The sequence below is a fragment of the Microcebus murinus genome, chromosome 24, assembly GCF_040939455.1.
Source record: "Microcebus murinus isolate Inina chromosome 24, M.murinus_Inina_mat1.0, whole genome shotgun sequence".
Lineage (NCBI taxonomy): Eukaryota > Metazoa > Chordata > Mammalia > Primates > Cheirogaleidae > Microcebus > Microcebus murinus.
In genome coordinates, this window is record NC_134127.1 from 2,662,851 (window position 1) to 2,676,394 (window position 13,544).

The 13,544-nt window shown below is 36.1% G+C and overlaps 1 protein-coding gene and 1 pseudogene across 1 annotated transcript in view; both read right to left on the minus strand.

Annotated features, from left to right (window-relative positions):
* LOC105878174 (A disintegrin and metallopeptidase domain 3) overlaps positions 1-13,544 on the minus strand; it is a 118,710-nt gene that overhangs the window by 14,142 nt on the left and 91,024 nt on the right. The window contains exons 17-18 of the mRNA XM_075997194.1: positions 4,411-4,497; positions 2,585-2,699 (exon numbers count right to left, since the gene is read on the minus strand). Of these exons, the coding sequence (XP_075853309.1) occupies positions 2,585-2,699; positions 4,411-4,497 (202 nt within the window). The remainder of the gene's footprint in view (positions 1-2,584; positions 2,700-4,410; positions 4,498-13,544) is intronic.
* LOC105878173 (insulin-like growth factor 2 mRNA-binding protein 3 pseudogene) lies at positions 11,049-12,075 on the minus strand (annotated as a pseudogene).

A 13,544-nucleotide genomic window follows, 5' to 3' on the forward strand; every position in this document is an offset into this window, starting at 1 on the left:
GATAAAAGACTTAAATATAAGGCATGAAACCATAAAAATTCTGGGGGAAAATGTGGGAAAAAGTCTTCTTCTAGATATTGGCCTAGGCAATGAATTTACAAACAAAGAGCCAATGGCAATCACAGCAACAACCAAAGTAAATAAATGGGATTTACTTAAACTAAAAAGCTGCTGCACAGCCAAAGAAATAATTAACAGAGCAAATAGACAATCTGCATAATGGGAGAAAATATTCACAAGCTATGCCTCCAATGAAGGACTGATAACAAGAATTTACAAAGAATTCAAGCAAATCAGCAAGAAAAAATCAAACAACCTCATTAAAAAATGAGCAAAAGACATGAACAGAAGCTTTTCAAGAGAAGTTAGACAAATGGCCAATAAACATGAAAAAATGCTCAAAGTCACTAGTCACCAGGGAAATGCAAATAAAAATTATAATGAATTATTACCTTACCCCAGGCAGAATGGTTTTTATCAAAAAGTCCCCAAACAATAGATGCTGGCATGGATGCACAGAGAAAGGAAGGCTCATACACTGTTGGTGGAATTGCAAATTAGCATAACTTCTATGGAAAATGGTGTAGAGATTCACCAAAGAACTGAAAGTAGACCTACCAGATGATTCAGTGATCTCACTACTTCATATTAACCCAAAGGAAGCGAAGTCCTTTTCTCATGCATGTTAATGTTTATTGAAGGATAATTCACAATTGTAAAGATCAACCAAGATCACAATCAACCAAGATGCCCCTCAATTCATGCATGGATCAACAAAATCTGGTCTTTGTATACCATGGAATACCAGGTGACCATGAAGAAACATGGATTAAGACCTTTTGCAAAAAGTTGGATGGAATTGGAGACCATTATCCTAAGGAAAGTAACTACTGAATAGAAAAACAAACACTACATGCACTTTCTATTAAATTGAAACTGACAGATGAACACACATGTGCACAGAGGGAAGAAAAACTCAGTGGAAATCAAGCAGGGGAAAGGTGGTTAGAGGGAGTGGGCAAAAATCTACCTAACAGGTACAATGAACATTATCTTGGTGATGGGCACACTTACAATCCTGACTCAGCATAATAAATTTGATACACAGAACCAGAAACATTTGTACCCCTGTAATAATTTGAAATAAAATAAATAAATAAATTTTATAAAAAGAGAAATTTTGTTCTGAGAAAAAAAAAAAAAAACTACAGACTTGGACAAAATATATGCAAATCACACATCCAACAACACACATGTATCAATAATACATAAAATCTCTCCAAACTGTATATTTAAATGACACTTTCACTGAATAGGATATATAGCCAAATAGTCACATTAAAGGTACTCAAAATCATCATCCCTGATGAAGTGCAAATTAAAACTACAATGAGATATTAATATAGCTAATAGAATGGCAAAATTTAAAAATAGTGTTACCATGAATTGTTGGTGAATGTGCAAACACGTCGGTTATTCCTATATTATTTTTGAGAGTGTCAAATAGTATAGCCACCTGAAAATAGTTTGACTCTTGCTTTTAAAACTATATATAGCTTGCAATATGTCCCAGCAATTTCACTCTTGGGTATATATCCCAGAGAAGTAAAATTTTACTTTCATACAGAATCTTCTACATGAATATCATCACTGACTTATGTAGAATAGCTTAAAATTGGACACTGCCCAAATGAGTGAAGGTTAAATTACCCTTCTTTTAATTTATGTATGTATATATTTGTTTCAACTTAAACTAACTGAAACTTTACTTTTTTCAGTAACATCTACTATCAAAATACCCAAAATTCTAAATTGTGGGAGCAAGGAAACATATTCCAACAAACTTTCTGAGATATATTTTGTTCTTAACCTTCAAGCCTTTAGCTCCTGTGTCTCAAGCTGCTGTATTAATTTATTCATACATCTACAGTTAATTAGAAATATAATTGTTGCCTCAGTATATTTGACATACAAATCCATATCTCAAGTATTTATTCAGATATATAGTTCTAACTATAAAAATTATGTTTAGAAAATGCAAATATTTTATATTTGCTCATGACTTTTCACCAAATAAATATAAAAATAGTTCCACATACCATTAATATACTGTGGGTGTGGAAGATTTAATTGTTTTTCCCTTTTGATATTACAGTTAAATTCAGAGATTCCATTTGGCTGTGAACTATACAGCACATCATAATAGGCAATGTCCTTGCCATAGACAGATTACATAGTAAAACTATCACCTTTTCTATAAGTTAACTATGCCTATGTACAAAACTCTGAGTTATAAAAAGAAATATTCTGGAAACCATGGTTAAAATTAAGAGAGGAAGCTTTAAGCTTTTCACTTCTTGATTAGAATTAAAAGACACACAATTTTGGTTGGAAGTATGGCAGTCACCAACCACAATGGCTATTTAAATTTAAATTAAATAAAGTAAAATAAAGTTGAAATTTCAATTCTTTCATTGCACTATCCACACGTCAGGTGTTCAATAACTACATGGGACAGTGGGGATATAGACCATCTCTATGAAGGCAGAGAACTTTATTGGAACACACTGTTCTAAAGACTAACCTCCTGGAGACCAATTCCCATCATCTATGCTTCCTCCTGGTGATTGTGGGTCTAAATCACACTTTGGGGGAAAATATCCAGCATCACAATGACAATTAAGGACATCGTTGCAAATCTAAAACCAAAACAAAATGAAATAAGAACATTTTATATACAACATAAAAATTAAATGCATTATTTTGATTGTTAGTCAATGTAAATTATTAAAACATTATAATTTAGTATAATGAGTTTTTAATTTAATGTGGAAATAATTTTCAACATAAAAAGTAGTACAATAAATGTCCATGTAATATATTTTTAAATATCATAGAGACATTGTCTTATTTGTCTCTTTTATTTCCAAATAAAGGTAAATAACATCCTTGATTAAATTCAAATGTCTTCTAATAGAAAGCATAGAGATTATGAAGCTAAAATATAGAATGATAATTTAGAATGATATTATTATTCTAAAATATAGAATGATAATAAAATATAGAATGATAATTGTGCTAGATTTAAAAATATAGCTGTGATAATAGCCAAACTTTTATGAAAATGAGAAAAAAGCCAAAAGTTAGAAGTTTGCTTAATGAGATTCACATAGCAAAATGTATGTGGAAGGTGAGAAAATTTGCATAATTGTGATGTGGCAAATGACTAGGAAAGGGCTAGTAGAGAATTCAGAAATAAGTTCATACATAAATAAGAAAGTACATTAAAAGTAAATAAGAAAGAAAAGAAATAAAAATATATTGCAAATAATAGGACATATTGGGAGAAAAAACTGTTTGAAGACACAGAGACATGTCGCTTTTTATCGAAATTACAACATAAAATAAGAATCATCAGAATGGTAGAAAACATTGGCCACAAAGTTAAAGCAAAAAGCATGCTTGGAAAAATCTACAAAGTTAACAAAATTTCTATAACCTAGTAGGTAAATTTATAATGGATAGACAAATAGAAATGCCAATGAAAAATATGACCATATATACTTAAAAACTGTCAAAAACTGTTAAAAATTATCAAATAAAATCAAATTCCTAATGGATTCAGCATGTTAGAAGAGAATAAAAAGACTAATAAACTAGTCTGGCTAGAATATAAGGAAATACACTTTTGTACATGATTGATGGGAGAACAAAATGGCATAATGTTTCTTGAAGCCAATATAATGCTTATGAAAATTCAAATAGTGCAAATATTTGGTCCAATCAGATTACATTGCTAATTATTTAAGAAATCAGATAAGTGTGCAAAGGTGAATTTACAGCAATGTCTACTTTACCACTATTCACAATAGTTAAAATCTAACATTATTTGAAAGGCCATCCAATAAATGACATTTCAAATATTGTATTTGTACTGTATGGGGACATAAATTGAAGCCTTTGAAGGATGAAACAGATCTGAATGTATAGAAAACTTTGATCCCAGAAAAATATTAGATTAAAAGCAATGTGTTTAATAGTTTGTGAATGTTTATAAATTTATACGTAAAATTATAAATAATATAAACATGTATGTATAAATGTATATGTATAATCCTTAATAAACTCATTTCCAAAATTTCACAATCTTAATCAAACATTATAATAATGTTTCACATTGCATATTTGTATAAAGTTCATAGTTATTTGCTCATGAAAACTCTAGCAATCTGATTGATTATAAACATAAATAATGTACATGTATAAATGATGAAATCTACTCTCCTCATTTAATGGCAATTTTCCAAATGAAATTTTCACAACAAATAATTGTGAACTTTATTACTATGGAAAATGTCATTGATGTGGATTAAAACATTTATACTTAAGAAGAGAGTAACAGTTACTTACCCCATGTCCTTGGCAATGGTTATTTGCATCACACAGTGTCCAATTCCTTAAATGTAAAACTTCTCGACATGAGCGCCCAATACAACCCTAAAATATTAAGTTAAAATAATAAGTTAAAATAAATAAAATAAAATATATAAAAATATAAAATATATATAAAAATAAAATAAATAAAAATATATAAGTTAAAATAATAAGTTAAAAAACAACAAAAGCAAAATGCAAAGTCAAAAGATGAGGAATAAAATTTGTAAAAAATTTATGCACACATACTTTTATGGAATAAACACAACAGATGAATCTGACTTTCATAACATCTCTTTATTTTTAATAAAAACATGGAGTCAAAATCAAAATAGTATGTTATTACTCAATAAAATGTGAAATGTTGCGAATGAGATACTATTTTTTCTTTTAAGAGAGCAGAGCTATACTTTTTTTGTTACAAATTGGTGCAGCAAAAAATAGCTAAATTGTATTAACAATTTGTAATTTCTAGGACCCATCTTAGCACTTTTTATGCATTTTATATTATATATTCCCATATACCCTGAGGAGATATTTTTATGTATTTTATGTATTTTGTATTTGCCTATTTTATGTATTTTGTATTTGAGAATAGTTAAGCTTACAATTTTATTTATTTATTTTTCTTTTTTTTTCCAAACAAGTCAGTTGTCTGAATTTTTTTTTTTTCTTTAGCTTACAATTTTAAAGTCATGTCATGAGTTATTGACATAGCAATTTTTCAAAGCAAGAACTGCTTTACTCATGAGTTCTCAGTTCTGTTCCACTGGGGTATGTCCCTGTTCTTGTGCCAGTGCTATGCTGTTTTAGTTACTATAGTCTTGTAGTATAGTTTAAAGTCATATAGCTATCTAATCTTTGACAAAGCAGACAAAAACATACACTGGGGAAAATAATCCTTATTCAATAAATGGTGGTGGGAAAACTGGATAACCACACATAGAAGACTGGAACAGGATCTGCACCTTTCACCTTTCACCAAAATCAACTAATGGTGGTTAACAGACTTAAACCTAGGGCGTGAAACTATAATAATTCTAGAAGAAAATATTGGAAAAACTCTTATATACATTGGCCTAGGCAAATAATTTATGAAGAAGACCCCAAAGTCAATCACAGCAACAACAAAAATAAATAAATGGAACCTGATCAAATTAAAAAGCTTCTGCAAAGCCAAAAAAACTATTATGAGAGCAAATAGAGAACCTACAGAATGGGAGAAAATATTCGCATGCTACATATCCGATAAAGGGCTGATAACTAGAACCTATATAGAATTCAAGAAAATCAGCAGGAAAAAAATCAAAGTACCATAACAAATGAGAATAAAGTATATTATTAATTAACACTGAAGACACAGAAGTATCCCCATTCAAATCCACAGAGTTGGCATACACAGAAAGCCCATATTTTCTAATAAATGAGAGTAAATGATAGTCAAAAAGATGTAATATGAAGATGAGAGATTTTAAAACTCTCTGGGATTATGAAATAAAATGGAAGGCCGCTGGTGGATGAAATGAACTGAGAAAGCTACCAAACTGAAGACAATGGCAAAGGAGAGAGCCTAGCTGATCAGCCTTACAATGCTCTGGAAGTGCTGCAGCCTCAGAGTCCTAATGAAAAACTGAGGAATAAGAATGAAAAAGCAGGAACGGGAAGGGTGGCCAAAATGTTGCATCATGCATGGAAATGTGTTCACAAAATCACAAATGGTTTGGGAGTAAAAAGTCATGCCAACTCAAAACTCCTACTGCACCAATGAGTAACAGCCAGATAAATTATCAGAATCATACTTTAAGGACACCAGAGTTCTTTGAATGCAATGAATATTGCATCATCTAAAGCTTTCTTTACCATGAATCTTAATTTTGTTCATTCCCCTGCCAACACAAATTTAAAAGCATATACTTGTGGCATGAATTTGTAGCATTCACTATACTTGTGTCAAACCTGAATGTTTGTGTTTATGTATAGTATTATAAAAGAATTAGATGAGATGATTAATGAGAAGTAGATCATAAAAATCATAAATTATGGCCTTCTTGGACAGAAAAAGAGGGTAAACTATTCATTTTTCACTATTTATAAGACTGACTACATAATATAAAAGCTGATCATTGCCCTGACTGTAAGAGAGTTCTTGAATTAGCCAGTTTGCAAGGTTTATGTCTGAGTCCATTTTTAACCCAATATAGCTAGGACTGAACTCCATATGCAAAGGGTTTCCATTCACAGCTACATTCAAACACTAGCCAAAACCCACATCAGAACTGGCTTCATCTTTTGTATGGTGGAGCCCAAAGTAAGCTGTGTGCACCGTACTATAGTCTTCACTTGGGAATCAATGTTCACTTACCAGATGCAGCAGTTTATACCTGTCATGTTTAATCCACTGCATGAGCAAGTGCTAATAAGTGTGTTAAATATTTCCAAGAATAGCTACAAAAATACACGTTTGTTTAACACCTTTCTATGATAGAGGAGGTATATACTATGGCCATCTTTTCTGTGGTATGTCTTTTAATTTTGTTCAATGTGGTAACAACTGCTTTAAAGAATGGTGTTTGAAATGTGTGTGCAAACTGATATATACAGAACTCTGGAGGTAACACAGGTGCCTGGCCATATTGTGTGAAAATACATTTGAACCTTTCCTGTTTATGCAAATACTTGCAAGTAGAGGTGCATAAACCAACTGAAGACCTTTAGGGGGTCATACTCCTTGTCTTTCCTCATTTTTAAAGGACTTTTCCCCCTCCATTTGGATGTGAGGGCGATCTGGCTGCCACATCTGTCACCCCACTGATCGCCAGGGTTGATTCCGCTGATCTGGCTGGCTGGGCGGGTGTCCCCTTCCTCCCTCACTGCTCCACGTGCCTCCCTCCCAAAGCTGTGCGCTCGATCAAAGAGGACGACCTTCCCCGCTAGAGGAGGACCGGTCCTCGGTCAAGGGTATATGAGTAGCTGCGCTCCCCTGCTAGAACCTCCAAACAAGTTCTCCATTTTTCTTTAAAAGCAGCAACCGAATTGTAGTCCAGGGTTTTGTGTCATGGATGAGAGACTGCTGATTGTGGGTAGGGGCTCCTCAATGTTTGACCAGTGAGTCGGTCCCACCCTCTTACACGTCTCAGCTTCTCTTTTGGGGGTCTAGTATTTCCAAGAAAGCTCAAAATGTGGAGTGATTAGCTCATACCTATGTCTCCTGTATGAGCCTTCTTTTAATTAATTTGTTGGAGGCTTTCTCTGTTTGGCCACTTACACCTCAATGAATCACCCCAGGCAACTCCCACTGAGGACCCTAGTTACCCAGGGGTGCCTTTCACCTGGGAAGAGAAAAATGCCCCTTTCTCTTCGGAGCTGAGGAACTCAATCTCTCACTTATCTACAAACAAGACAGTTTGGGTTCCTCTTTCACAAATGCACAGAAAAGCCAATTGAGATTAATTTTATTATGAAAATGTGACGGAGAAGACACTTCAGAATGTACCTCCAAATCTCAGTTAGGATCCCAAATAACAATTTCTAGGAAAAGAACCAGCTGAGAGTAAACCAACCATCAAACAAAAACGGGAGATCCAGAGCTCAGGAGGACTTATCAGTTCCCGACAAAGGAGAAGCTCAGAGTCGGAGGGCCCAAAAGGGTTGGGCCGGTAGCTGGCACCGAGTTCAGGCTACTCCTTCAGGGGTCCTGCGTCTTCTCTGAGCTCTATGTCTTGGCACCAATCTTGTCAAAGGAAAAGAAGCCAAACTCTGTAAAATAATTTAAAGAGGTTTATTCTGAGCCAAATTTGAGGACCATGACCTCGAGCCACACCCAAGAAGCCTTGAGCTAGTGGACTCGCTGTGGCTGGGTTACAATTTGGTTTTATACATTGCAGGGAGATAGGGGTTACAGGTAAAGTCATAAATCCATGCATGGGAGACATGCATTGGTTCGGTCTGAAAAGGTGGGCCATCTTGAAGTGGGGGCTAACAAAGGTTATGGGTGGGATTAAAGATTCTTTGACTTTCAATTGGTTAAAGACAAGAAGCCTTGTCTAAAGGCTTGGGATGTTTTAAGATAAGGAGGTCTGTTAATCAGAGACAAGGCACCAGGACATATATTTGTTGTGTAAATCTAGGACCTGCAGGTTAGTTGCATAGCCTTAGACCTGTGAATGAATTACAAAGGATATCTCCAAGAAGGGAGGGGGCATGATGAGGCATGTCTGACCTCCCTCCTGGTGGCAGGCAATTTAGTTTTAGGATATCCCCTTGGCCTGGAGGGGGTCCACTCAGTCAGCCGGTGGCAGTGGGGAGCAGGTGGGAAAGTCTTATGATTTTATTTTAGTTCATAAAACAACCAACTTCTCTGGTAGTATTAGCCTCTGCTTTTAATAAATTGTGAAAAGTTTCTCTCTACCTTTAGGTACCTGGCCTACGTATTATCTTATCAAGATAATTTCTTATGCTTTCAAGTTGTCTTTATCAATGTATTTGATTATGGGGGAAAATTGAGTCGTTTCTGTTAAATGTGTAAGGCGTTTTTTCTTTTTAACTATGTGCCTCTGTACTCACTTTTTAAATGTTTTAATTGTTGCTCTGGCTATGTGAACGGCATTATTTTATAATGACCTGTGATTCTGTTATAATTAAGTGTTATAAGCTTTTTTCTTTTAATGAAAAACTTTATTCTGCATCAAGGTATTGGGAAATGAAGCTGCATTTGGGGCACATTACAGAGGGGGGAATGATCCATATATGATGAGTACAGAACTCAATTATAGAATTATTCCTTAGCTAGTACCAAATTACCAATGCTTAAGTAAAAGTAAAATGATTTTCCACACTAAAAGGCCTGAAGTGAAATGACAGCATTGAAACCAGCAGATTTAAATGCAGCACCTTTGTTTTTAAAAAAATCAAATATTGGAAAAAATCAAATATTGAGGAAGAACTCTGGCCTTAAAACACATCTCACCTGAATTCCAACCAGAAAGCCAGTCTGTGATGTTTTTTAGCAATTCATTGTATGGAAAAAAATTATGACTGCTAAGCAAATCCAGTGACAAAAATGATAAAACTACAAAATAAGCTGGTTTTCGGAAAAAATTTCAAATAATTTCCAAAATGCCTAAATGATGTGATCTTCATAAAAATTTATCTAGTATGTGTAGAAATTCATCTTGAAATATGAAAGAGGTGAACTAATTTAAGAGTTATTATATATGCCCTTCAGATCAGTGTTAATGACTGTGACCATCCTACTAACAAATGCAACACAAAAACAATTCAGAGAGCAGCATGGCCTTGGAGACCACCCACACCCACACAATTGTACATAACGGGGCTTTGCCATCAAGTTAAGGAATGGACAAACAAGTTCAGTCTCAAAGGTCAGATGTTTTCACAGTCATTGAAATTATATTCCAAAAACTGTTTTCATGTATCCTCTACTTTTTGACTTACTTGCAAATAACTGGTTGCAGAGTACACAGAAATCCTACTACATTTTATGTAATATTTTGGGTGGACTTCCCTTTATCATTGCTTAAAAATCTTCAAAATAGCCTAGTGAGGCTCATGTCAGTGCTGGGCATGTGAAGATGCAGCCCTTTGTTGCCTTCAAACACTGTCATACCCTCTCTGACTGTCCCGTTGGTCTTCACAAAGCAGTTGCTTTCGGAGTCTGCTCTAAGTGGAGACCATCTGGTCTGAAGTGTATTGGCAAACTAAGCATCCTGTAAGACAAGCTGAATCTTGCTTTTTCCCAATCTGTTTAAAGTCTTGCATCTCTTCACTGATGCACTTTCTTGGGGTAGTGATAGTCAAAAGCACAAAGCATTTATGCACTCAGTCATGTAGCTAAACAAAAACCCCGAAATCTCCTAAAGCCATTTAAACCAGCTGTTCGAAATCCTCCTGCCACCACTTTGCTCTGTTAGCGCCATTGAAAACTTTCCCAACTATAAATGAAAGAATAAATGGTATCGCTGCTTTCCAAATATAGGCACTGCTCCATATCCTTGGACATTGATTGGATCTTTCAACTAATAACGGTGTTGAAAGCCTCAAAAAACCTGAAATTAATTTTCTAGCTTAAGTGTCAGCCGCCAGAAGTAAACTTCTTTCTCAATTATTTGCCTGTTAGCTGATAGGTGCTAAATTTTAAATTTATTTTTTAAAAAAGTTGGACTTTCATCTTTATAAAGTATATAAAATTTTCAAAAAAAGGAACAATTTTGCTTTTCATTGTATTACTGAATACCTGAGGTGGCTGAGTACAGATCCACGTTTAATACCCCTGCCGACATCATTCAGCACTTCTCTTGGGGGAAAAATAAAGTGTTAGATAAAAATAAAACTGAGAACAGTTTTTCTATGCTTATGGCTTAACATTTAAGTTCCTGTGATCATTATTGTGATCCAATTTTACCAATTGGATTTAGGAGAAATCTATTTATATCTGAGGAATTTACTGAATGTGTCATTAAGCCAATTTCTTGCATTATGGGGGAATAGTAAGAGAAATTAAAATATTTGTTATGTTGGGAGACTACAAAGGGAAGTGCAGAGCGCTCCTCTCTTTCCCTCCCCTCCCCCCCCTTTATTTAAAGCTGGGTGTCATACATTTCAGAGAGCATAAAGTATACATTCTCACAGAGACAGGAGTTCAAAAGTTGCCTGGTCCTTAGGAACAACTGGCTAGGCAAAAACTTGCACATGTGATTCTGGATAGGGGTGAGCGCCCGTCTGTTGGTTAAGCAATCTGTGCTTGGTTTGGCATCTGCCTCTGTGGAGGGCTGTTTCCTGAGCTTTTACTTCCACCTTGGCTGGGGTAGTCCACTTTGCAGAGCCTCCTGCTGTTGGTGCTGCCTTACCTGAGTCAGAATTTCCTAAATTTTTCCCTGGGCAACCTGGCAAGCATGGAAGTGACCAGTTATTTTGACAGCCCCTTGGCCAATCTCATCAGGCGTCTGGTCTCCAGGGACAACAGCTTCTGCGCCTGACAAACATTCATCGTTCTGCCTCCTGTTCCCATAACTCTGCCAGCAGCAAAGGACGGTGCTCTGATGTGAGCTTCAAGTTCCACTTCTTTTTAGGACTAACAAGCTCTTCTTCTTTAATTTTCCCATAAATTCTTCCCTGAGCCTTGAACTGAGCCTCTGGCGGTCCGGTGATGATCACCATCCTCACTTTTGCACCTGGCACTTCTGCTGGGGCAATACTGACCGACGCCCCTGCAAAGCGAGAGCGCTGTTCCACGTGCCGGCCCTGCTTGCCCGTGACACCTCGATGGGCAGGGCCCTGCTTGCCCATGACGGCCCCGACAGGCAGGGCCCTGCTTGCCCATGATGGCCTGATGGGCAAGGCCCTTCTTGTCCGTGACACCTCAATGGGCAGGGCCCTGCTTGCCCATGGTGGCCCTGACGGGCAGGGTGCTGCTTGCCCATGGTGGCCCCGACAGGCAGCGCCCTGCTTGCACATGACGGCCCCGACGAGCAGGGCCGTGCTTGCCCATGGTGGCCCCAACGGGCAGTGCCCTGCTTGCCCATGGTGGCCCCGATGGGCAGGGCCCTGCTTGCACATGACTACCTGATGGGCAGGGCCGTGCTTGCCCATGACGCCCCTACGGGCAGGGCCCTGCTTGCCCATGGTGGCCTCGACGGACAGGGCCCTGCTAGCCCGTGACGCCCCAAGGGGCAGGGCCGGGATAAACAGGCGGACCTCTCCACCAGGAAGGGTCCCGACCTGGAGTTTTGGCGCCCTTGAAGACACTTTCTAGGTCCGAGAGGGCAGCGTTCTCGCTGAGGTTTCCGATGCACAATCTGTTCATGGTGCAGATGGGTAGTTTAAAATAAAAAGAAAATTAACAAGAAAAAGGAAAAATTAAAACCACCCAAGGTGATGGATGGACCCGGAGAGTTTTGTTCCACTCGTCTTCTGGCATTGAAAACACACAAACCCAGTAAGAACCGAGCGCTAGGACGAGGAGCTAAAAATCAGACTGGAGGGTGCATGTCCTTTTTTCTAGATACTTAAAAAAAAAAAAAGAACAAAAGAAAAGAAAAAGCCTAGCTACAACCCAGACGCATCAGAGAGTCTTCCTAACCTTAAGTGTTATAAGCTTTTTGAAATCTCTGGCAAAATTCTTTAAAATCAAATTCTAAATTAAGTCTTTTGACCTCAAACTAACTTTAGGAATTTCCCAGGTGAGGACTTAGAAACCCTAAAGGATGTATTTTTTACCTTGTAAAAGAGAGATATTAAAATAATTAAACTTGTTTGATATGTTAAATTATATGGGAATAATTGACAAATGTTTAAAAATAAATGATGGTTAATCTTCTTTAAATTATATTCATGTAGATATGTTGTTGGTGGTAGAGTCCTAATTTATAGAAGTCTGATGATCCTGGTATGACGTCATCAGTCATTATCCTAGTTGCTACTTTAAAATGCTGTATGTAATAGAAATAAAGTTTCTTGTCAATTCTATCACTATTATGATGAACTCTTATCAAATTTATAGATACAGCTATTCTAAGGTTTTGATATCTATAGTTCTTAATACTTCTCTAAAAGTATTTGTAATGTGCTACAGTCCAAAGTTCTTCTAAGGGAAAAGACCCTGACAAGTACTCTTGGATACAGGTTGCTGATAACTTTTAGATCAGTGGACTAAGTTAAAATGTCCAGAACCCTAATATATAAAATGATGGAATCATGGAACTACTATCCAAGATAAAGTAAAATAAGCATTAATTACATAAGGCTAAATTAGCTGATAAAAGAAGAATTATGGGTGTTCACGACTTTCATTGGAAACATAGCTCGTTTATTATTATAATATTTTGTTTTCCGGATTTTAAGAAAACCATTTTTCTCTTTTAAGCTACCTATAGTAGCTTAATTACAATAATTTAGTAAGCAGAATTAAGGCACAGTTTCCCCTCAATATCTGTGGGTAATTGGTTCCTTCAGAGTCCATTGATGCTCAAGTCTTTTACATAAAATGGTATATTATTTGCAAGTAACCAATACACACCTTCTTGTATACTTTAAATCATGTCTATATACTTATAATACCTTATACAATGTCGATGCTAGGTAAATAGTTGTCA